Source organism: Xenopus laevis, chromosome 2L (genome assembly GCF_017654675.1).
Source record: "Xenopus laevis strain J_2021 chromosome 2L, Xenopus_laevis_v10.1, whole genome shotgun sequence".
In the NCBI taxonomy this organism is placed as follows: Eukaryota; Metazoa; Chordata; class Amphibia; order Anura; family Pipidae; genus Xenopus; species Xenopus laevis.
In genome coordinates this window covers 142,084,211-142,110,511 of record NC_054373.1, presented here as the reverse complement: position 1 = coordinate 142,110,511, position 26,301 = coordinate 142,084,211, and the positions used below count along the sequence as shown (strand labels likewise).

Here is a 26,301-nt window from a genome sequence, read left to right as displayed (position 1 = left end):
AGTTCCTTATGCTTGTAATCAGCCAAGAGAAATGTTACAATGGTATTTGCTGTTGTTGCATCATCTGTGTAGGAGAAAATAACAGCTGCTTAGTCAGTTCCAGGAAAGCCTGCATGGTACAAACACAGCATAGTGGAAACATCTGAATTCTAATTTTAAAACAAACACCTAAAAAATGTACATTTAGCATGGCTTATCAGCTATTCCTTTAGATGCATGCTTTGTGGCTGAAACAAATAGTGGTTTGCGGCACACATCTAAATGAACAGATAATTAGCCATGTAAGATGTGTCATTTTATAAGTGTTCAGCCACAACTCTACCTGGACTTAAGTACAAACTTGTAAATATTAGTTCCTTTGAGGTGTCTTGTAAACTTTGTAGCCTGCAAAAAGCAAATGAAACAAGTCATACAATTCTGACACAGGAGAGGCAAATTAGCACAAACACAGAAATCCAATATTCCCCCGATTTTAAGGCCATGAAAGTGTTTCTGATTTATTATATTTGTCTGATTTCCATCTACGCTATTATATGTAGTTTTGCACTGGGACTGTTCAGGGTTAAAGACCAACTGGTGTTACTTTCAAATAATTATGTAAATGTGATAATTGACCAATCATGTTGTGTGAGGGGTGTTAAATTGTTTTCACTTACACATGTTTTTATGCTTGACAAAGGGGTACAACCCTGAAACGTTGCACGTTTGCTAAATAAATACGCAAGGGTACACCCCTGCTTGCACCTGCCGTGAGTGCCAGTGTTTACTCTGTTCAGCCCAAGGCAACCACAGCCCTTTAACAGTGAGGAAATGTATCTCCAAAGATGCCCCAGTAGCTCCCGTCTTCTTTTCTGCTGATTCACTGCACATGCTCTGTGCTGCTGTCACTTACTGAGTTTAGGGACTGGCGCACAAGATACTGAATATATGTCATATCAATGTCACAATCTAAGGCTGATTAATAAGTAATTCACATTATATTGGTGCATTGTAGCTCAGACACAAGCAAATTATCAATTTAATAATGCATTTTATAATCATTCCTGTATCATCAGCTTATATGACCACCAATCCTCATTCTCTGCTTGATGGTTTGCTTAGACCCCTAAGCTTCTCAATAGCTGCTCAAAGCACACTGAGCATGTGCATGTCACAGACTCTCTAACAAAATCCAAGATTGGAAACTTCTGTGACTAGTTTGAAGGCCTGGATCATTACTACTATAGAGATGCTGAACCTTCAGGCTAGTTCAATAAGTTCAGCATATAATATATGGAATTTATAGCCATATTATATTTTTTAGGGTTTAGCTCTCCTTTAAATCCACTAATATATTTCATGAATGCACATTGGAAATTTGCTTAGAATTCTTTTCACTGTATGAAAAAAAAAAAATGTAAGCGGAGATCCCTTCTATGAATGTTATATTTTACAACCTTTAGTGTAATGGCACATGGGGTGCTTTGTTCCATTAGAAATGCCTCTTCTGGAGGCAACAAAATGCCCAAAATGCTGTCAAAATTGATGTCACCACCTGCAGCAAATGGTTGTAATCACATGAAAATGTGCCTTCGGCTTTAATTATACAGATGAAAATGTATTTCAGGCGTTTTGTTGCCCACAGTAGAGACAATTTCCTGCAAACCACATTGAGATTTAAAATAGGCTCTGGCATTTCAGGTACAAAGAGGCCCAAACAGCCCCCCACCAGCCCACTATATAGTCTATGCATCTTATAGCAGCTCTTCTGGCATTTGTCCGTCCAGTCCTGATGTCATACAATCTGGTTTAGAAATCCCAGAGCAGGGCACTAGCTTATTTTATTAATAAATAAAATGGTATAATGCCCTGCTTTCTGTGCTAAAAATCATCTCTTGCATGTGCACATACATGACGCAATGCGCCTATGCCCATGAACTTATACACTGAATGCTAAGCTACTTCTGTACATACATGTGCTATCAGGTGCATGTGTAGGGAAGGGAATTTCAGCCTTGGAAGGCACCTTTAAAGGAAAACTATACCCCCAAAACAAATACTTGAGCAACAGTTTATATCATATTGTGGCATATTAAAGAATCTTATTAAACTGGAATAAATATTTAAGTAAACATTGCCCTTTTACATCTCTTGCCTTGAACCACCATTTTGTGATGGTCTGTGTGCTGCCTCAGAGATCACCTGACCAGAAATACTACAACTCTAACAGGAAGTAGTGTGGAAGCAAAACACAGAACTGTCTTTTAATTGGCTCATGTGACCTAACATGTATAGTTTGTTGGTACGTTTGTGTGCACCGTGAATAATTTTAACCCAGGGGGCGGCCCTTATTTTTTAAAATGGCAATTTTCTATTTACGATTACCCACTGGCACAAACTACTAGAAAAGTATATTATTATGAAAATGGTTTATTTACATGAAGCAGGTTTTACATATGAGCTGTTTTATGCAATATCTTTTTATAGAGCACTACATTGTGTGAGGGGTATAGTTTTCCTATATTACAGTGGCGTATTTCATGCTTATTCCAATAGTAATAGAATCACATGGATTATATTGATGGGCAATTTGAGAAAGGGCTTGATAGCCAAGACTATTCCACATTAATAAAGTTATTCGGTAGGAATATTCTACCATATTGCGAGCTCCTTTCTACTTGTTGCACATGCTCTTTGCATGAGGCGGAGCTCACCATTCTGCAATGTGGGTCAGCGCTACTTTGTTTTATTAAGCTAATTCTATTAGAGGCAGAAAAGTTTAAAGGTTTTTCCTAGACGGTTACAGTAAGTACTGCAACAACTAAACATGCAGCATCTCCTTAAAATAGCCCTCAATATAATCAACTGGAATGACTATACAACTGAGAAATAAAAAGGGTGCAAGTGCAGTATGCAAAGTGCAATGTTGGCTGTAAGTAGCCATGTTTGTTTACCCTTAGTGCAGATTTTTTGCAATAATTCTAGTGTGATAGTCTAGATGTGAGAGGTACTCCATCCTTGAGCATTAGTTGTAAGACCATCACACAGCATATCAACAAGAGCCATTCCAATGATCTGAGCAAATACAGAATCTCCACCAGACTGCTACAGCAATGACTAATGTACCAGTTTGGGTTTTTTATTTTCTCATTCTTACTTTTCATAATAAACGTGATTCTGGGGTTATTCTGCTGGACAGCACACAACACGTCTCTGCTACAAACAAAGTGTAGTCTGTGATCACATCTTTACTCTGCAGGAGAAATAACTCTACAAGAGAGGAAAACGCACAGACCTGAAGCATGTTTTAGTACATTGTTAATGTTTTATTTTGTTTGTACAAATTAATTCATATTTTTGTAAATTTCAATCAAAAAAAGAAAAAAAAATTTCACTGTCTCACAGTTGTCGCTACAGCAGTATCACTGTATTGTAAAATAAAATGATTATGAAAAATTGTTAGAAAACTTTCACATAGTTTTCATCTTTCATGAGGAGATTCTTGGCACGGTTTCTAAAGGAGCTGGCGATATCCCCATAAGCATGCAAAAGATAAGGGACAAGTAACACTTTCATATCATCATCTGCAAAAATCTCAGTGAGCGAAACCCGAGCAGCTCGGAAAGGAGGCGCTGAATCCCCACGCCAACACTAGTGGAATGAATAGGGGTTTGTGCTGAATATATTGTTTGCCTTATTGTTTTAAATTAGAATATCTGTCTGGTTTCAAACAAAAACAAATCATCAGTACACTGGAAAGCCCTCTGTATAATGAGCTGCTTCTGACTTCACACCCTTATAAAGGCTCCCCCATAGAGTAGGGAGGAGTTTGTTTATACAGGGGGCTTCATACGAGACTGAATGTTTTTATTGTGCTTGAAAAACTGTTAGTAGAATATGACTTTGCTTTTCAAATGTTGCCCTGTTTAGTGCAAGAAATAAAAGCTACACATATTTCTTAATTTAAACAACAGGCAAACAATATGTTCAGTACAAGACCTATTCATTGCACTCATGTGATAAAATGTGCACATACTGTGCCTTTATGCTTAACAGCAGTGTTCCAAATTAAGGAAAGATAATAAAGGCAACCTTTCCTAGACAAAATCACACAGGCAAATTTGGTTCAGCAGAGTCAAAGGCAAAAAAACATCATCACAGTTTAATACCACATTACTTTATTTTCCAACCCAGAATTCCTTTGAGTAAGATGTAAAAACTGCCAGAATTGGTTGTCCTTTGTCCTACACAGTCACACACACACAAATGTTGCAACTGCCTATGTTTTAAAGCTACATACTGTTACACTACACAATCCTCCTGACAGTGACAGAGGCCACTACTGCTTCACATGCCTCTCACAAAGACAACGTACATGGGTAAAGAATGAATGTGCATAGGGCAAAAATCACATTAGGCTGAATTGCAGAAAAAGGGGATATTTACATAATCTACACAATATGCAAAAACACTAGTAATAGTTTTGAGAATACTTTTCAATCATGGTTAATCTTCCCACACCAGGTTATTGGAGAAAGAGTGATGGCTATTGTTAATTTCACTGGTAAAAGCACAAATCGTGGCAGATTAGCTAGATCAGTATAGTAATGATGCAGACAAGTACAAGAAACTTTAGCTCTAACAATCAGCACTTCAAGGTTGGTATATTTCCTTATTATGATGCAAATGTAATCACTAAATAAACAGAAGTATAGCAGAAAGCAGTTCTAGAATTGCAAATTCAATAAGCAGGTATTGAGAAACTCCCCGCGTCTAGTGTACATAAAAGATAATGGGCTTCTCTTCTTGGATATTTATTTGGTAAAACAGGAGATGGAAGGGAAGAGCGCCATGTTTATTATTCCAGTTGTAAATGGATATATTTTTGTTTGTAAAGGAACAAGGACTGATCACTGATAGCTCTGTATAAGAGCAGACAAAGACTTCACATCATGCAGCATTCTGGAATTAAAATATCCTGTTACCCTTGTTTGTGGTATTGGGAAAGCCTTTAAGAACACAACAAATCAAGATGTTGCAAAAATGGTGGAGCTTGCAGAGGAGGTAACCCATTCGGTACAGCCAGAAAGAAGAGGTCATACAGCAAGCAAAATACCCTAACAGAAATACTATTCATTTTAAGTAATTATACCCAAACTCTGTTTTCATGAGCAACAAAGCGAGTATATTTTCAGGGGAAAAGACCATGGGCCAATGTTAAGCTAAACTGGGAAAGAAATGTTTGTGGTATTTAATACCCAAAGTTGCACCACAGCAGTCAATTTACTTTTAAAAGATGATGCCAGACAGTGTCCGTCAACACAAGACGTTTGAAGGTACAATAAAATGTACAAAAGACAGAGTGATTCCCAAGCGTTTCATTATACCATAGGAAACAAAGCCATCAGTAATAAATGTATGAAAACCCAAAACAATGCCAGCCACGCTATGGGGGGGAGCCAGTCTGCTTTACTTCCTCTCTTTCCTTTTCTCCTGCAATAAAAGAATGTCACCAGTCACTACTTATGCCCATATGTATCTGAACAGTAAAGACAAAAAAATAAAAAAACACAGAAGCAAAGTATGTGGTTATAGGTCTAAGAAGATTTTTATTCAGTTCAACTGATCAGTCATAGGAGTTTTGTACTGAAGATACACAATTATGATTTCTTTGAATATTGTGCTAAAGGGAGTAAAATGCTCCACCAGTTCATGTATGACACTGAAGATCATGCTCACTTCTGGTTATTTGCTTAAAGTGCATTTCGTATTCTAGGTTCATGGAATTGTAGCATGAATTATGTGAATAACCAGAAGGTGGGTATATGATGCTGTGATTGGTCAGAATGCTTATAGCCCTATTCTGTATTACCAAAACTTTACAAAAAAAATAAAAAATAAATAAAAAAATAAAAGGCAGATTTGTAGAATTTGAAATGTATATACCTTCTCATTCATTGCCAGAATTATCATGAGCTTCCTGAAAATGGTGATAAAATCCAAAAACAGATCGACACAGTGCCTAGAACAGCAAAGAGGTTTATTATTCGAAGGTTCATTCATAGTAAATTTGTAGAGTGCAAACAGTCATTAGGTCAGTTTCCTTTCTTTGCAATGTATATCCTTAGTCTAAAGTAAAGGCTAAACTGCACCTCATAAAGGAGAAGAAAATGATAAAATTAAGTACGTTTTATCAGAAAGGTATATATGAATACACCAGTAAACCCTTAAAGTAATACTGCTCTTCTGTCAAAAGAAACGCCACATTTCTTTCCTTCGATTGTGTATACATGGGCTTCTGTATCAGACTTCCATAAACCTCCAGGGCACAGGCTTGAGCATGCTCAGTTTGCTCCAGTCTCCCCCCCCCCCACTGTAATCTGAGCCCAGAGCTATGAGAGAGGCAGGAAGCAATGTCACACCAAGCTAATATGGCTGCAGCTATCCTAAACAAACAGGGAGAGCTTCTAGAGCTGTTTACTCAGGTACGGTAAAACATTCTGCAGAATAAATATAGTGCTATAGCTTGCACTATTGTGGTTAATCTATTAGCAATAAACTGCTTCAGTAGCTTTCCTTCAACTTTAATCACTTGGATTACACTACTAGTCAGTCACCTACTACACGGAACACCTATAAATGTCAATACTGTCAGTTCTAGGCCTGAAAATATGGCAGCCAACCTGGCCATTCTTGTCTGAGTTGGCAGTCTCCTGGCATGTATATGGGCTCTCAATTTGACATCCATTACTGATCTCAAACTGGAGTTTGTAGACTTGCTGGTGAGGAGGATTTTCTCACTTAATACTTAGACAGACACCCTTTGAGTAATCTGATTATTAGCCTGAGGACTGAATTATCACATTAGCCTAACTGGCACACCACCTGGATGGTAAAATCAGTCAAATGTTTCTGTGTATGGTTAGCGTATGTAACAGAGTATTACTTACTAAAAATGAATGGGCCAAAGATTGGATATGCGTTCTGCAATTTTAAGAAATGACTTACCAGATATAATCTTTATCCCCTTGTTCAGCTTTCTCTATGATGAGTTGAGTATCAAACAACACAAAGCCACACATCACCAGCAGACCAATGTACATATGCATCTGAAATGGAGAAGCATGACCATTATTACACAAAGAAAAGAAAGGCCTGGAGTAGAAATTAATTCTAGTCTGAAAAATACAAGCTATTTGTTTCCGAGATGAGATCTTAGTTAGATATGTCTGCCTTTATACAATGCTGAAAATGCATACAAACTGGTACCTCTCAGATACTAAATTCTCCTTCTTTCTACCTTAGGCTGGTGCACCTCTTCTTTAAAAACCAAAATATTCTAGTATGAAGTACTGTACTTTGCAGCAGATTGTGCCATCAACTTTCAGCTGGAAAGTCTAAAAAATAACTACACTGTGCATGCATCTGCCAAGGGTGGGGAAAGGGCCCGTTGAAAAGTCATTATTTGGGTGGATATACCCTTTTATATTGTCCCTATCCATTCCTGTTATGTTGAAACTGCACTACAGTATCTGAATAATAATGATTAATGACCATTAGGACTTTGGCACACCAGTAGTTTCCATCTCTGCTGCAAAACTCTGGGGATAGATGTTGATAACTTCTAAATACAGATACCCATTGGTTTGCAGATGAAGCCCAAATATACAACTTGGGTTCCCTTAGCTAGTTTATAGCTAGTAAAAAGGCAAGGTTTATATGGTTAAAAGGTTACCATGCTTGTATGGTTACAGATATATGAAGAAATAGTACACTGCCAAAACAAAAAGGAATGACTTACTTTGAAGAGTAAAACTGATCCAACAAGCAAGTTCACCAAAGAAGAGAGAAGCAGCAAGCTAATAGCAGACATAAGAATACCTGGAAAAAAAATGGTACTCAGCATATAATGCTCTAATATGTATCCTGCAAGTGCACATTTTAGCTGTGCTCTGATAGATAACATATTATATTCCACTTACCTCCCAAGAACAGGAAGCTGCGCCTTTGTGCATAGAGAGCACTGAGTGAAAAGCAGATGAAGATCATGGCTGTGCCCAGAAAAGCAGTGGGAATAATGCTGCATTAAAAAAAATACAATTAGTCAAATCAAATTTACTTTTGGTAGAGGAGGTAAGATATTACATAACAAAGCATATACCTGGGGTTAATGGCGATGCACAGATTCAAAGTTGGACCCAAACCAACTCCTACAGGGCAACAAATGGCATATATAAATAAAAAGTAACATTTTTTGGAAAACAAAATTTTGCTTAATATTTAGTGCAACAGCTTATACTACCCATAAATAGTGTTCTTGTATACATTGTGTATCAGAAAGAAGCAGCTATGAGGGAGAATAATGCAGTAGAATGTGGAAGGTAACATGGTTGACAGTGTCATTTTCACTAAAGGGTCATAACAATATCAATGGCAATGTGAGAACAAAAAAAGAAAAATCAGCAATGGATGAAAAGTATGATTGACTAGTTGGTAAAGCACGTTTAGTGTGTAAAATATTTTGAGCAGGGCCCTCAACCTCTTATATTGGTTAATATGTATTTATAATCTGTATCTTATATGTATACACCCATTTATCGCACAGGACTGCAGAATGTGTTAGCGCTTTATAAATATGTCTTAATAACAATTGATTAACAAAGAAGCCAAGAGGATTTTAGCTGAATCAATGGAAGTTTTGTTTGCTGTGTCTGGAGTGAATTACGGGAAGGTTGACATGAAGAATTGCTGTATTTGGAATGTGTACATTTTAAGGTGTGTATATAGGTCATCTGAACATGGATTTAAAGTATAGTTTGTGACTTAGCACTTATATGCATGATTATATAATTGAGCATTTAGAAATGGACTTTATTTGGAACATCGTAACACTTTATTAAGTACAAAATTTATTAAGTTTGCAGCTCGTGCAGCTGCCAGAGGTCACTTTCTGACTCACATAGAGGCTATTTAGTTTGCTTTTGTGGTTGCCTTTTTTCATTACATGGCAGAGCAATCTAAAACCATTCAAAAGGAGTTTATTTTTATTTGAGAGAAAAAAAAATACATTTCTCATTATTGTAATACCTGAAAAGAAGGCAAACCCAGCAAGAATTCCTAGACGCTTTTTTTCATTTTGGAAAGTGTGGGGAGTAGCCAACAACCAGATCATCATTCCAAAAGAGCCTGCAAAGGAGAGGAAGCTTCCCTGTAGGCAGAAAGGAAATAAGATGTTAAGCTGCATTTATCACCATCCTTCATGAATATCACACGTACATTTTCAGCTATAACAACACAATTTGACATCCTGATATCATCACTAAAAGTAGACCCCGCATATGAAACCCCCTAAGCACCCCCTGTATTACAGGGAATTAAACATTAGCTACTAAATGGACATATTTCCCATTGCTTATTTATAGTTTCCCCAAGGGTTTTGAGAAATATTAAACTGGGAATAGTATATTCCTTTGACAACATGGGTGACTGCAGGGGGACCCAGTAAGTAAAAAAGTTTAAGGTGCCATAATTGACTTAGCAAGTATCATTTACATCATTTATCACTTACACCATTACTGACAATGCTGTTTTTCCACACCTTTAAAATCTATGTCTTTACCTGAAGAAACTTGAGGACCACATTCACATAGGCACCAGCAGCAGCCACCAACATGCAAATAGCAAAACTGGAGTATACCCTTTTCAGGTGCTGCTGTGTAGAGGAGGAGCTAAAACACAAAATAACATATGTTATTTACTGTTTAACATATACAGTGCGTATTAGATACTGAAAGTGTACAAAACATATTTAAAGTGGCACAGACATTATTTTTTTGTTCCTGAAAACAATAGGATTTATTGCTACATGTAAACAAACAAGGGTGCACAGTTACACCCATTAAAATGCCATACACAATCCATTGGTTTAGTTTTATTAAATGTTTTTTTACAGTCATATACTGTAAGGTACTGTTACAAGAATGTTATTATGTTAAGCAATGCAAAACAACATATTCCTTAGGATAATACGGATTGTCTCCGCTATGCATGAAAATATACAATATGGAGGTATAATGTCAAATACAATTAGGTAATGTTTGAAAAATGAAACAACATCCAGCATTGGTTAAACTGGCAGGATACGCAATTGCGTACTCACATTGTTAAGAAACAGATGTAACTTTCAGAATATCTTTATGTATAATTTGATAACGGAAAACTAACTGTGTAGCACTGTTAATAAGTGTATAAAAAATATTTAAAAAAAAATGCCATACACAAATGTTTGAGCATACCAATAGAAATGAAGGGCGTGTAAGTGAATGGCCATGTCCCTCCCAAACATGGCTTTCACTTATCATTTGTCTGAATAAAAAAAAAAGACGAAGAAACTTCGGGCGACTTCGGAAAACGAAGCGTCGCGAGTGCCATCCCGCTGACTTTTTCATTATAGCTGGCGGGAAGGTAGGGGAAGGCAACTAATCTCCCCCAATCTGCCCGTGTGCCCTTACCCTTAACTGCAGACATGGTTGCAAAATGAGTAGGTGGAGGCCATACCCAATAAATCAGTTAATATTTTAAGTTCAAGGTTTGAAAGAGATAGATAAATTATCCAATTAAAATGATAAAAAAAAAAAAATGAAAAAAAGATTAGAAATAATGACCAGTTACAAAACTGCTTATAGGATTTCTGTTTACAACGGACTAGAAGCCAATTTTAGGTGGATTTCCCCATTAAGTATCATAGAACTGCACAGAACTCACTGTGAAAAAAAAATTAGTGGCCATATTGATAAAAAAGGAGGATATTATAGGATAAATATAGTGGACTAACAATCAGATCTTGTACTAGTCTTTTACTGCAGCTGCATGGGCAACATTCTGACCACAGGCATACATTCACTGAATTAATTTATACCAAACATATGGTTATATGAAACAGCGGAATGCCACCTAGAATTCTATCTCAGCAACATGAAAAGAAAAGAACTAGAAAATCGGTAGGAAAGTGAAGCCTTACATGTGGGAGAACTTGAGGAGAGCATTAAAGTTGATGTTCCGGTCCAAGAAATCCATTGTGGGCAAACTGGCGGCGGCACCACTTGCACCTACTAAAAGAGAGAAGAAAAGAACATTTAGTGGAAGTCACATCAGCTGTGGAGGATTAAAATCCAGTCATCTGTAGATTCACTTGAGCTGTGCAAAACATCAGTGTAACATGAGCATCCTCAGGCTGCTGATTAAGATCGGCATTTGCCAAACGATTCAGTCAATGCTCATGCCGGGATTTAACCGTTTTGCTACTGCACATATTTGCTAGTGTAAACACATATAATCAAAGTCAAAATTGCAAAAAGGAGAATAAATAGAAAAAAGTTTTAAATTTGCCCAAAAAAAACCCGTATTCTAATTTGTTTAAGAATTTGTTTAAGTGAAGTAAATGTACCTGTCAGATCAAGCAAGCTACATGCACTGATGGTTCCTACTTTGTCATGGGGTGACTCATGGATTCATAGAGACCCCCTGGGACACCTTGATCTAGATGGTGCAATTATTGCAGTCTGTTACAGGGAAACCACACTTAGGAAGTTTTCCCAAAGGGGAAGACTCCATGTTGTCAGTATGCAGAATCCACCTATAATGATTTGGCACTTTCACACACAGCAGAGGAATGAAAAAGATGAATAGGAAATACTACAGAACAAAAGGAGGGTTTGTAAGAATCTGAACAAAATCTGTACAATTATATGCAAAACCTGAAGGAATAAAAAACAAACAAAAAAAAAAAAAACTAGAATTCTCTTTGGTCCAAATAGTCTGTATCAAGAAAATAGTATCCAACAGTACCTTGTACAGGTATAGGATCTGTTATCCGGAAACCCATTATCCAGAAAGTTCCGAATTATGGGATGACTGTTTCCCATAGACTCCATTATAATCAATATAATTCAAATTTTGAGATTCCCATTTTCTCCGTTATAATTAAACAGTAAAGCTGGCCATAGACGTGCAGATATACCTTCCTATCGGATGAACGATTGTTCGGTGCCATTTCCAGACCTGTCACTAACTTTTCAGATTAAATAAAGTAGTAAAAGAACAGATCAGACAATGTTCTGCCCCTGACAGCAATCGTGCGAAAGTTATGTCCAACAAATCTGGTCTCCCACTGATATCGTCAGATCGGCAAAACATGCAAAGAATCGCCATGCAAAGAAAAACATCAGGAGAACCCACACGCGGCCCGAAAATCGTACGAAGCGGAGATTCGTAAGCTCAAATCTTTGCATCTATGGCCAGCTTAACTTGTACTTTATCCAAAGTAAGATATAATTAATACTTACTGAAGACAAAACAAGCCTATTGGGTTTACATGATTTTTTTAGTAGTGTTTGAAGATGAACAACCCCTATAAATCAATAAGTGGTGTTATTCAACTGGTGCCTCTTGGGGCCACCTAGATGTTCCCCTTTCAGAACACCATGTTTATAGCCACAGAAACAGGCCAAAAGCACTTCAAACAGACTTTATACTAACTTTCCAGTTTCTCTTTACCTCCTTCAGTTAATAAATTACTAGCAATGACCTTAACTGCACAGACATGTAACAGCTCTCCAACTTTCCATTCTTGCAGATTCCAACCTAGCTTAACCACTCAACTAAAAAACCACACTATGACTCAGGTGCCAGGGCCCTTTGTTAGACTAATGGTAAAAGTGGCTTTTTACCAACCACACCCCCCTATTGCTCCATACATATGGGCCTTGACAGGAGTGGAAATGTCACTACAAAAATGGCAGATTTCAGTGTAAAAATGTACTTTGTGTTTTCTGATTAAGTCTGTTCTTTGCTGCAGTGACAAATTCCATTGTGTCAGTGGCACACAGGGCAGTAGGCGCGGCAAAAAAAAAAAAATGCTATTTGCCTTAAAGGGATTCTGTTTTGATTTTTATGATGTCGTTTTTATTCCTTAATTACATGGTTTACACTGCAAACAAGCCACCATACCATATAAAATTGAATTCCTGAACCAGCAAGTGTATTTTTTTTTAAGTTGTAATATTGGTCTGTAGGCAGCCATCTCAGGTCATTTTGCTTTCACTTTAGGATGGAACTGCTTTCTCGCAGGCTGTTGTTTCTCCTACTCAATGTAACTGAATGTGCCACAGTGGGAGCTGGATTTTACTATTGAGTTCTGTTCTTAGATCTAACAGGAAGCGGTTATCTTGTGTTACCTTCCCATTGTTCTGGGCACAGTAAAGAGTGACTGAAGTTTATCAGTGTACAAATCACATGACAAGGGGCAGCTGGGAAACTGACAATATGTCAGATTTTAAAATTAAATATATAAAAAAAAAGTCTGTTTGCTCTTTCGAAAAATGTATTTCAGTGCAGAATTCTGCTGGAGCAGCACTATTAAATGATGAGTTTTGAAAAAGTATCCCTTTAAACTTTTCAACAAATGTACTGGTGCAACAGTTTGAATCTATGTGGCCCAAGGAAGCAACAATGCACTCATTTGGTGATCTTGACAAAAAGCAGAGATTAGTGCAGCGTTGGACTGAGACTCCTAAGGCACACCAGGGAACCTCACATCCAGGGTCTACTTGCAACATTTAGATGGAAAGTGGTATAAAGTTTATATATGGGCTTATGGTGGAAATAAGAATGAGCTGATGGGCATTGTACAACGGAGGAGCACCACAAGATGACAAACTGGTTATTTATATTACAAAAAATGCTAGGGGAAGTTATATAGAAGTTTGCCGTCTGCCCACCAAGCAGACAATGGATGTTTAGGCACGGTTTTAAGCCTTAATTTTCTATATAGACAGCAGAGGGCCACCCGCCAAAATTACACCTTAGTTGCCCTTTAAATCTCAGTATTTCATGAATCATGGCAGGGCACTTCAATTGATCAATGTTCATGAACCCCACACGTCTCTATGTTCAGGAAAACTCAAATTATATACCAATAACACCTAAATACATGAATACCTAAACAACTTAAATTACTATTTTCAAACCACACTGTAGAAAACATTACACAGAAGCAGAATTCTGTCAGCAGGGGTTGTTAACCTTCAATTAAAGTTTACTATGGTAAATATGATCCTAGTAACTTTTCAGTCTGGCTCCATTTTCTTTTTTGAAATATTTGCTTTCCAATTCTGCCTTTCTAGCTTTCAAATAGGGGTCACTGACCCAGGCAGCAAAATGACTATTGCTCTGGAACACCAATTGCAAATTGTATCACTATTTCATTTGGTGAACAACCACTAACAAATAAATATCTTTTTTTAACTTGTGAGCTTCAAAAGAAGTGCAACCAATGCAAAGAGTTGGCAATTCTAAAAGGTCAATTGAAATTCTTCCTTAAAAGTCAACAAAAATATTTAAACTGGCCTGAAATGTTTAATAAATAGACGTATGGAATCCTGTATCTGGAATATTGCAAATTAGAGGAAGGCCACCACCAATAGAATCCATTATAAACAAATTATACACAAAAGCCGTGAACATCTTGTAAATGATATCCTTATAAACGGTGAGTTCTGATGTCATTTCTGTCACGACTCACTGAAACTTGTGTATTATAATAAATAAAGTACCCCCAGTTGCAAAATATGAGGATATTAGAAATTATCTCGGAGTTCCATGACCAGTATAAAAACACTGGGCCTTCGGTCTCGTGTTTTTATATGGTCATGAAACTCCTCGGTAACTTATAATATCCTTATATTTTACAAGAGGGGGTACTTTATTCACTATATATCATTTTTAAAAATGATTTACTTTTTCTCTGTAATAATTAAACAGAACTTTGTACCTGATGGTAACTGAACTGTATTTGTATCAGAAACCATTTGGTTTATTTAAGTTGTAAATTATTTTTTAAGCATACTTAAAGCATGGTGAAATGAAAAACCCTTATCTGGAAAAAACATTCTGGAAAACAGGTCCCATACCCCCATATCAGAAATTAGTCACCTTTAGTCCCCTAAAGAATATTTCACCAGAGTTCTAAATAGTAACTAGGAATATCCTGTTGTGCCTCTTCATCCAGCACCTACTTAAGAGATTGCATAACAAGTACTAGTAAAACCAGTTTAAAGATCCTCAGGGTTTTAACGCACAAATGACAAAGGTGAAACCATGGGGACCCAGATTGAAAAGACATATCAGGTCCATGGGAACTGACGTTACTTCATATGGAACCAAAACACATAGGGTCGAATTTCGAAGTTAAAAATACTTCGAAATTCGACCCTCGAATTGAAATCCTTCGACTTCGAATATCGAAGTCGAAGGATTTAGCACTAAACGTTCGTTCGATGGATTTTTCGTTCGATCGAACGATTAAATTCCTTTTTAATCCAACGATCGAAGGAAAATCCTTCGATCAAAAAAAGTTTAGCAAGCCTATGGGGACCTTCCCCATAGGCTAACATTGACTTCGGTAGGTTTTATCTGCCGAAGTAGGGGGTCGAAGTTTTTTTTAAAGGGAAAGTACTTCGACTATCGACCAATTCGATGGTCGAAGTACCCAAAAAATACTTCGAAATTCGAATTTTTTTCATTCGAATCCTTCACTCGAGCTTAGTGAATCGGCCCCATAGTGTTAGTAGTAAGAGGGGAGGGGTAACACAGAGCTCGACTTAAAGTGGACCTGTCACCCAGACACAAAAATCTGTACAATAAAAGTCCTTTTCAAATTAAACATGAAATCCAATTTCTATTTTTTTATTAAAGCATTCATAGCTGTTCATAGCTCATTTAGGAATCTCAACTGTCAATCAAATATTGTCTGCCCCTCCTCCATGCCATGGGCATAGAGGCGGGGCAGACAATTACTTTCACTTTCCATTCAGCACTTTATTGATGTCACTGCTCTCCACATATTTCCCCATTCTCTTTACCATTAAATTGTGTAGCCAGGGCATGGGGATGGACATCGGGTCCCCTATTCTGGTGCACAAACAACAATCTGAGATGATGCAAGGCTTTCCTTAAAAACTGTAGACTGTAACCAGCTTGGTCGGACATAAACTTTCGGACGATTGCTGTAGGGTGAGAACATCGGCTGATCTGTTGTTTTACTACTTTATTTGATCTGAATGGTTAGTGGCAGGTCGGGAGACGAGGACGTACGATCGTTCGTCCGATATTGCGGTAAAATCTTTGTGTCTATGGCCAGCTTTAGAGACTTCCAAACTCGGCAGTACATTATAGAAAGAACACAGATCAGAAAAGCTCCTTCACTTGCTATCAGGAAGCAGAAAAAACAATTCTATGGATTTCAGTCCCTTTAGATTCAGGGGAAAAAAAAACAACAAAATAGCTCCCACTGGCAGTGAAAAACAGTGGATTGAGACATCTTTAATCCAGCTATGCCCGCACCCCCCATGGAAAAACAAACTAAATAAACAAATATATCTCAGTCAAGGTGAAAACTGATGAGAAGCTAAATAAATATCATTACAAAGCATACGGCCCAACTGTACATAACTAATTCCACCATAATACTCACGACAGGCAAAGTGTCCTCAAATCAGATGACTCTGTGACTGAGCATTCATTCACCCCCTGAATTCCTCAGGCTACTGTTCAACTACAGCACTTAACAAATAACATGAAGCAGGGAGGTGACTTTTGCTCTTTAACACTTTTCATGCCAGTAATCTAGTCGGTTTAGTGGGGAAAGACGCATTGCTAGGCAACAAGGGACTTTCCTGTAGCACAAGCACTACATTGTTGCCAGTTGCCCTGCTGATGAAAATGTTAAAAATGTCAAGCGCCTGATATAAATCTCTTGTACAAACATTTACTCAGAAGTAATCAGCCATTTATATGGTTTTGCCAACAAAATAAACCCTACTACTTGAAGTTCTAGCAGAATAAGGGGCTTCCAGTGATTTGATGGGTTCCTGAGGTGCTGCAGCCACATGGAGCAATGCCCCCCACTTACTACACAATAAAACACATTCACATGAAGGCAGACTCATTATCACACAGTCAGACAAGTATATTCAGCCCCATTCCCCCAACACTGAAGCAGAGCCATTTTCTAACTCTCTCTCTCTTACACACAGTGTCACGTGACCAGGCTTTGGCTTATAAGAAACAATCAGCAGTTGCTGCGATCCTTTTACACGTCTATAGCGTCAGCCTCGTCTCTTGTTGCTACATTCCCTCTCCTTTTCAGTGTATGGTGACCTACAGGGAGAAATGGCTTAAATCGCGTTTTACCTCTGATAAATGTAATTATCTCACAGCTGCCGAGATCCTCTCTGCTCTACGTCTACGCGGAACTGTGGCCTGGGAGGGACTTTTGATTCTTCCACAGGAAGTGGTCATAGCTGTGAGTGTCAATCAACAAGAAGTCACGCCCCCGGTCCCGTTGTCTTTCTGTTCGCTGCTAATGACGACTATTTTGCTCTGCCATTAAAACAATTACCCTTAAAAGAAACAGTCCTACTTTCGGAGGGCCGCTGACTCACATTGTATTATCACAAATCAGAAGGTGACCCTCCAGCTGTCATTGAAATGAAAAAACTGATCCTTAATCCGGAAACCTGTTATGCGGAAATCTTGGAATTATGGGAAAGCCTCTCCCGTAGACTCCATTTTAACAAAAAAAAATTTTAAAAAAAAATTTCTGTAATAATTAAACAGTACCTTCAACTTGATGCCTGGTAACAAAGCTGCACAAATCAGTAACATTGGGTTTATATAATTTTTTTAGTAGACTATGGTGATCCAATTTACGGGAATACCGTGGAAACTGGAAAACCCCAGGCCCTGAGTGTTCTAGATAACAGGTTCCATACCTATACTTCCATTCAAGGCGACAGGTATTTATGCTGGATTAGCTGCAGGGCCACTACTCAGGGTAGTACTGTATTTTCTATAGGGGGACTGGCCATACGGTGCCATATATAAAGATAAAAGAAAATCCACATTTTTTATGTAACCACCAACAGTTACTGCTGAGCAAATCCAGAGATGTCAATCACAGGCAACCTGGGAGATCTGTAAGTGTGCTGCAGAAATTGTGGCTGAACCGTACACCCAAGTTAGGGTTGCCATCTTTGCTGGTGGCCAGGCCCGGATTTGTGGAGAGCCCACCAAGGCCTGGGCCTAAGGCAGCAGGATTTTAGGGGGCTGCCCAGCCACACCTACATTGGTCCAGAAACACTGGGGAGATGAGCAGGAGATACCATAGATTTTTAAATCTCCCGTGCACCAATCCCCATTGCTCCAGTCTCAATGATGAAAATAAAAGGGAGGGACAGGGGGTGACGAACGACAGCGGGCCTAGGCGTGCCCACTGAGTAAATCTGTCCCTGCAAGTGGCTAAACCCGAACAAAGGGGGCAGGGCAGATAGCATTGGGGTGGAGCAGTGATGTTCGAGTGGGCATGATGATGTCAGAGATGATGTCATGGAGTTATTGCATCACTCATATGCAACTGGTTGGATTTCTGTCCAGTTTGCTATGTTTTAAATGGGACAGAAAGTTTTTAACGTACAGCCCTTTGACATACTGAGATGTCCAGTACTAATCCTTTAACTACAGGTATGGGATCTATTATACAGAAATCAGTTATCCAGAAAGCTTTGAAATACAGCAATGCTCATTTAGAAAAACAATTTCTTATTTTTGATTTTGATTTTCTTATTTTTTCTTTATTTCTTTTGATTTTCTGAAAAAACACAAAATTAACTGCACCTGACAATAACTAAGCCATGTCAAAGTGAGTATCTTTGTATTTAATAATAATAATAATAATAATATTTTGTTGGTTTTCATATATTGGCCAGATTATTGTTCGAGTTTCACAAGGCTGAAAACCGAACAGAAAGTTGAGACCTGAACAAGCCTTAGAAAAACCAACTGTTCGGGTGGCAACCCTAACCCAAGTAAATGTTCATTGTAAAGCGCAGCCACTGGATATCTGTCAGTTAATTCCGGGGGCAAGAGGGTAGAGGCTTCCTCAGTGGCCGGTGGCAGCAGTAACGGCGTGTACAGTAGGACACTTCACTCTGCAGATACAGTGATCACACTGAGGGGAGCGCACTATGGGGGTCCAGTGTCCAGACCAAAATACAGTGCTGCCTCTAGCTGTGAACTGTTTTTATCCAAGGTTAATGGCAGTTGTTCTGTGAGAGCTGTGGAGGACCACTCTTTGATACATGCCATTAAATAAAAATCATATAACAACTGATACTGCTTAGGATAGAAGCAGGTTTATATCTAGATGGCCACTATACCTCCCAATATTTGAAAAATGGAATGAGGGACAAACAATTCTGCAAAGCCCAGCTCGGGAAAATTTTTTGCCCATGCCCATTTTATGGTCACACCCCTTAATACCATGTCCATTTGTCCATTTTACAAAATTTGGCAAGTTATGGAAAGTTTGAACACAGTTCTGAGAGTTTTAGGGCCATGTTTTATGTGTTATTCTAGTTATGCTGAAATTGCCCTTTATGCTGGAACTAAGTGGTGCGCGTCCTTCCGATGCGACACCATGAGAATAAGCACAGGTGTAACCGTTGGATGCAACAGAATCTAATGTAAGTAATAAAAATGTCACATCTACAAACTGATTACATTCAACACGACTGTCGTATGCGAACGCTGCACGTTGCCTCTTCAACCTACACTCGTGTAGGTTGTACTTTTCAGATTGTTAATATGTGTTTGATTTTGGCTGTGATAGGTGCCATTTAAGTTGCAAGTCTCAGTTCCCCCAAGAGAGCTGCTTATCTTAGTTACAATTGTATTTAAGTGCAGATTCTGAGTATTCTAGGCTCTGCCAAAAGTCTCTTAATTAAGTTTCAGAAACTGACTATGGTGTCAGTGCAGAAGATCAAAGGGAAATGCAGGACACTTCAGTAAGTAACCAGCACTGCAGACTGAGCTGTCCTGCAGAAAATGGAACAGTTGGGAGGTTTGGTAAAGAAACATACTTTCTCATCATTATTCAATAGCAAATATTAGGTGGTGGCCCCAGAGGTGATTCTGGACTATGTGCGCAGTGCGCTACATTTCTAGCATGTGAGGGGGTTTGGGGGGCTGCATCACTGGTATATCGCTAGTACTCTCTGCACTAAAAAAAACTGAATTTCTGGTTTAATAATTGGCTTTTTGCCTCCCTGGTAACTTGCAGCATGCTGCCCACAGAGGCAAAGTTTTCACTTTAGAAAAATTTATATCAAAAAATGATATAAGTCCCAAAGCTTTGGGATTTATATCATTTTTTGATATAAATTTTTCTATAGTTGATGGCCCTTTTGAACTGGGGCGAGTCCCGTGGGCTTGGTTTGATAATAATATGGACTCCCGACTTTGTATAGAATTGTGAAAGTTTTCACTTTGCCTCATGACTGGGTGGCCCTCCAGCTCATACAGACCAAGAACCACTTGTACCCTTGGTTAGAGGTGGTTGTTCACTTTCTGATATGCTGTTGGATAATATATGTTTTGCCTTTTAGAACATTTATTCAGCAGAGTTGGCACAAGCTTTCGGGGTCAACCTGAGGAAGGGGTTGACCCCGAAAGCTTGTGCCAACTCTGCTGAATAAATGTTCTAAAAGGCAGAGCCAAGTGTCTGGTGTGCTTCCTCGCTATGGGAATTCTTGTATGAAATTTGGCTTGGAAGTAGCTGGAGGAGTTGAATGCACCCTATGGAGAGAAAGTAAGTGGTGTGCCGAAGAAAATATATGCTGGTATAATATATGTTTTGCCCTGTGAGCAGGTATCACTTTAGCTATCACCCAACTAAAACTTCTTCCATCCTAGGATGAAGGGAGTTGTTGTTCTGTGCTAACTAGTCAAAATAGTACATAACGAGGTGGTCTTACTGCTTTGATTAAATACCAGTTTGCTGAGGTTTAATGGAGTTGTGGCTGACAACAGCCCATAGGGCAGATTCGGGGAGATTAGTTGCCCTGGCGAGAAATCACCTCTTCTTCAGGGCGACAATCTCCACAAACTGCCTTCCCGCTGGTGGTTTTTCATTATAGCCAGATGGCACTTGCGGCGCTTCATTTTCTGAAGTCGCCCTAAGTTTCCTTGTGAGGCAACTTCGGGCGACTTCGGAAAACGAAGCACAGCGAGTGCCATCCCGCTGGCGAATATTCATTATAGCTGGCAGGAAGGTTGGGGAAGGCAGTTCGGGAGATTGTCCCCCCGAAGAAGAGGCGATTTGTCGCCGGGGTGACTAGTCTCCCTGAATCTGCTCGTGTGCCTTTATCCTAAGATCTACTGCAGCTTTATAAGGTGCAGCTCTACTATTCACCATGAGCAGGGAAAAGTCTGGAAAGAGATACAGGGCAGGACTTGGGCTGCTATTGCACAGTTCTGACTGTCACTCATAGTTATGACCACTTCCTGTAAAAGACTGAAAGCACACGCCCAGCTCTCATTTCCGTGTAAACACTGTGCAGAGAAGATCTTTCAGCAGCTGTTATATTACATTTCTGAGAGGTAAACTGCTATTTTTCCTGGGTGCAATACATGTAAGAGAAGGTATGAGGATGACACAGTATTTGCCGTTTATATATCGAAAGGCTCGCAGCAGCTGCTGATTGTTTGTTTTCATCCAGAGACTGAGCCACAGTATGATCACGTGGCAGCGGGGGAGAGGGAGAGGGAAAATGGCTCTGCTTGGCAGCGTTAGAAAGCCTGAATCTGTGTATATGTATTATTAAGTAGTAAGTAGGGACATTACTACCTGTGGCTGCTACACTAGAGGAACCCCACCAAATCCTGTGTAAATATTCTGCTAAGACCTAAGAAGGTTTCATTGTTTGTATATCACTTCCCATAAGGTCTGTTATGTATGTGCTCAGTCTCCACTTGCTTTCCTTTTTTCCCAAGCAATCATTTATGTGTTTCACAATATCCAAATGTATTTACAAACAGTCTAGATACAGCTAGAATTAAAGATGGCCTGCCACAAATCAACAAAATCTTTATCATTGCAGTACAAAGAAAGAAATGGACTTCTCTGCTCTCTGGAAATGTATGAAACTTTAATTTGTTCTTGTTCGGCAAGTGTAAAACACTTACAGTGCAGGTAAGTGCTTTCAGCCTTTAACATTCTTTGGTATAAAAAGAGAGTATCCTTCTTCTGCTGTGGTTAGACTCCCTTTATTTTCCCACGCTGGCACTATAACTGGGAATTACTTCCAGTGTCTGGAGCAGGAATAGCTACAGTGGAACCTAAATTTTTATATCCCCTAATTCCCACCTTTATATTATGCATAATACATTTTCCTGATTTTTCTCTGGTCCCCTGAAAAACGTAAAATAGGGGTTCTATTGTATATATTCAAGAAGTATGTACACTATCTGAGGCCACCTCCACAGTTAGTCTGTGATATTAGTACCATCAGAAAGAGATCCCTTTGTTTATTTTAGTGATTCACATAATAAAATGTCCCCTAGTGGGCAAATGTTAGCATATATACTATATTATAATAGGGTTGCCATGAACATAATCCATAAAATGTTCCAAAGGTCCATACACTGTAGAGGACTAAAAGTGATTTTTCTTATTAGAGCAAGCTAAAACATTGAAGGGGTCATTTAAAAAACAGGAGCTGGTCTCTGATGAATACAGTGCTACCAGCGCTATATTCATGAGGCACATGCTTGTTGGGAGGCAGAAAAAGCAGCATAAAACAGACTAGTACTGAAGTATTAAGGCTACTACAGACCCTAATAATTTTAGTAAACCCATAAAAAGTACATTATGTATATATATGCTGAATGTACAAGAAAAACTTGCATAAACAGCTATTCAAGAGGTAGATTCTCCCTTTTTCAAGTGTCGATACTACTGATAAAATCAGCTTGCAGATGATGTTTGGGATATTGAAGTAGATATCCAGTGTAAGTACTTATAGTAACTAGTTAGACAAGCTTTCAATTAGGGTAGCACTGTATATAGTGTTCAGTTTTGCATTAGTTTCTACCAGGCTTTGTAGGATTTGGATTTATATCATAATAAGTGAGCTATTAAAGAATTGCCCTTTTACATCTTTTACCATAAGCCGCCATTTTGTGATGTTCTGTGCCACTCACTGACTACTGAAGAAAATAATGCAGATTTTATGGTTACAAAAATTAGTGTGAGCTTTGTCAATTCATTAGTTGATGTAACCTAGCATGTATGGTGCACTTAGTACTCTTCATAATCAGTAAATAAAGAATCTGCGTGTGCAGCTTAGAGGAAACATTGTTTTGCACCACCAAAGGGGTTAATAAAATAAGGTTTATTTCTACTATGTTATCTAAAAAATAAACATTATGAATTTTTACAGTTTCCAGAAGAGAAACCAGGTATTGTCTGCTTGAGCTGATAAGATGAATTGCCGCTCTGAGATATTGGAAGTGTCAGTAGAAGGTCGGCAGGTAGAGGAGGCAATGCTGGCTGTACTGCATACCATATTGCTACATCGCAGTACTGGAAAGTTCCACTACAAGAAGGAAGGTACCTACTCAATTGGAACAGTGGGGACTCAAGATATTGATTGTGACTTCATCGAGTTCACCTATGTCAGGGTGTCATCAGAGGAGCTGGACAGAGCACTACACAAAGCTGTTAGTGAATTCAAGGTATGTCTCGTCTTCAAATCTGTTTTTTCACTTTGGACCATGAAAGCCAATTTACAACACTAAAAACATAATTGTTTTGCTTGTACATTTTCTAAATTATTTTTTGCACTCATAAATAAGCATTTTGCACATTTGAAGATATCTAGACTGATTTACTAAGATAGGTGCTAAACTGCACCAATGCAGGTTCCCATAATAACCAGTCAGATTGTAGATTTCATTTGCTAACTGGGAGTAGACTAATCAAAACTAATTACTGATTGCTTTGGTTGATAAAGCCAATTGCACTTGTGCAGTGTATTACCTAGTAAATAAACACTGACCATCATGTTATCCCATTAAGTTCATTGGGTATGTTGGCAGTTATATTCTAAGACAATCTGTAAAACTTTTTTTTTTGGTATTTATTACATTTAGAATTTTGTTCAGCAGCTCTCCAGTTGGTATTATAGCAGCTGTCTGGGTGTTAGGGGGTGGCACATGGGGAGATTAGTCGCCTGGCGACAAAATGCAGGTGACTAATCTCCCCAAATGCCGCCCCGCTGGCAAGAATGTGAATCACTATCTGGATGGTATATGTATCGTTTTGGTTTTCTGAAGTTGCCTCACGAGGAAACTTTGGGTGACTTCGGAAATGAGGGAGAGTTAGTCGCCCACAGTAGCGAAAATTTTGTCAATTGTTGACTAATCTCCCTGTGTGCCACCACACTTAGAGTCCAGTTTACAAAGAGAGGCCAAATAGATAGTATAGTAATAAAAAGTAACGAGCAATTATAGCCTCATAGAGCAGTATTTTTTTTTGGCTGCCACGGCCAGTAATCCTTTTCTGAAAGTTGGAAAGAGGCAGAAGAAGGAGATAAATAGTTGAAAAAACTTTTTTTTTTTTTTTTAAAAGGACAATTGAAATGTTGTTATATAGGGCATTATATACCATATTATTCAAAATACTAATATAAAGGTGAATTACCCATTTAAGTGGGAAAAATAAGGTTTGTTTTTCTTATAGATGACTGGACCTTGCTGCCGCAGCATGTATTGTTATTTACAGTTTTTTTTTTTCTTGGATGGATTATGCATAATGGTTTTGCCATTGCCTTGGTATACATTCAGGACTGCCCTGCTAGACTATCCACATTAGCTGAATCTTAGCTTGGTTCCTTGGTTTGTCCCATAAAGCCACTTTTGTCTTGAAACTCGTCTGTCGGTCCCGTCTCCCTTTTACCTGGCACTGACATTTTTTTCGACACTTCCCAGAGGGGGGGGGAAGCGAGTGCTCATTTTTAATTCAGTGTGAGGAAGCAGTGATGGTAGGTGCTCTGAGATTTATAGATAGCAGACTGATGCATTGATCATTTACAGCCACTGCTTCTTTTTGGTGGGTTGTTTACATTTCCAGTTAAGTGCAATGAGCCTCTTGGCTTGGATAAAAAAGTAGCAGAAGAGCCACTGGTTCTAATATAGTAGTTTCCTACAACTTCAGAGAATTGATTTGAAATCAAATCCATGTCTATGTTTATCTTTCATAAAGAAGTAGCTTTACTACCTAATAAATTAATTCTGCTTGTCACATTTTTAGGATGCTCTGCGGAATTCAGGAAGTGATGGCATCGGGCAAGTTTCCTTGGAGTTCTATCAGAAGAAGAAATCGCGATGGCCTTTCTCAGATGAGTGCATCCCATGGGAAGTCTGGACCATCAAAGTTAACGTTGTTTCACTAGCCAATGAACAGGAGAGGCAAATCTGCAGAGAGAAGGTGGGAGAGAAACTTGGTGAAAAGATCATTAACATTGTGGAAGTTATGAACAGACATGAATACTTGCCAAAGATGCCAACACAGTCCGAGGTGGATAATGTGTTTGATACAAGCCTAAAAGATGTGCAGCCCTATCTGTACAAAATCTCTTATCAGATTACTGACTCACTGGGCACTTCTGTCACCACTACCATGAGAAGACTTATAAAAGATACTTTGGCTCTGTAGAGCTGCATGCATTCAATGGAGTATATGGTTGGTGGGCTTGGATCTTCTGTTTGTTTACTATCCAAATGGTTGATCCAGTATCCAGAAAAGATTCTATTTAAGAACTACCTTTCATGTATAAACGCATTATCTTTCATGACTTGCACTGATTATAAGTAATAAAGCAGATCCTGTACAGAACAATGTTTTAAAATTTTAAAATACTATTTTATTGGTTACAGCAGCAGAGAGTTCATTGTCCATGGACTAGTTAGAATGACTTGTGCTCTTGTATTCTGGAACTGTATTACCAAGCATTAAAGAATACGTTTTTGAGCTGACATCTTGTAAACAAAATTGTTTTAATGGATTGTTCTTTAAATAGCTTTCAATTGTTAACAGGGGACTAGGGCTATGAGGGTGTTAAAGAGCTGCTTCACAGTTAATATTTTAGAACTGGAATCCCTACACTATAATTTACTCATGGCTTAAGCATGGCATACTGACTGAAATGCAATGCTTTCATTAGATATTCATGCTGTTCTGTGCTTCATATGTTGTATGTTAGACAAAAAAATTGACTGACTTCCTCTTTCCTACACAATTTATTGAATTTCAGTAGCTTAACCAACTAACTCATAAAATGCATTTGTGTGCATGAGCCATAACAATAAAGATGCACAGCTTTGATTCTTATTCTCCATCACTAAAACTGTTTGGCTTCTACTTTA

At 38.4% G+C, this 26,301-nt stretch overlaps 2 protein-coding genes across 4 annotated transcripts; one reads left to right on the top strand and one right to left on the bottom strand.

The window, feature by feature from the left end:
• Nucleotides 1-3,828: 3,828 nt before the first annotated feature.
• tmbim6.L (transmembrane BAX inhibitor motif containing 6 L homeolog) lies at nt 3,829-17,386 on the bottom strand. 3 transcript variants are annotated; one of them, XM_041582483.1, is made up of 10 exons: nt 17,230-17,386; nt 11,000-11,090; nt 9,599-9,707; nt 9,067-9,187; nt 8,141-8,189; nt 7,962-8,059; nt 7,781-7,860; nt 6,988-7,088; nt 5,926-6,001; nt 3,829-5,472 (listed from the first exon to the last, which is right to left on the bottom strand). In XM_041582483.1, exons 2-10 carry the CDS (start codon nt 11,053-11,055, stop codon nt 5,449-5,451), a joined length of 714 nt encoding a protein of 237 aa, XP_041438417.1. In that variant the 5' UTR covers nt 11,056-11,090; nt 17,230-17,386; the 3' UTR covers nt 3,829-5,448. The 3 variants fall into 3 exon arrangements, with proteins under 3 accessions (XP_041438417.1, XP_041438418.1, XP_041438419.1); XM_041582484.1 differs by lacking the exon at nt 17,230-17,386 and adding an exon at nt 17,067-17,121; XM_041582485.1 differs by lacking the exon at nt 17,230-17,386 and adding an exon at nt 16,511-16,532.
• Nucleotides 17,387-21,412: 4,026 nt separating this feature from the next.
• On the top strand, nt 21,413-25,771 carry atg101.L (autophagy related 101 L homeolog; the record flags this gene model as incomplete). The annotated part of the gene is given in 4 exon segments (NM_001093200.1): nt 21,413-21,474; nt 21,975-22,066; nt 23,316-23,610; nt 25,187-25,771. Coding segments are annotated over 2 exon segments (657 nt in total). The 3' UTR covers nt 25,592-25,771.
• Between the last annotated feature and the right edge of the window lie 530 nt (nt 25,772-26,301).

What these genes read in the sequence shown, in the direction of transcription:
- tmbim6.L (XM_041582483.1), bottom strand. Translation starts at nt 11,055, where the DNA reads ATGGATTTCTTGGACCGGAACATCAACTTTAATGCTCTCCTCAAGTTC. An exon ending in TGGTCCTCAAGTTTCTTCAG is followed by an intron (nt 9,188 to 9,598) that starts GTAAAGACATAG and finishes TTCTGCCTACAG; the next exon opens with GGAAGCTTCCTCTCCTTTGC. An exon ending in GGGGATAAAGATTATATCTG is followed by an intron (nt 6,002 to 6,987) that starts GTAAGTCATTTC and finishes TTGCTGTTCTAG; the next exon opens with GCACTGTGTCGATCTGTTTT.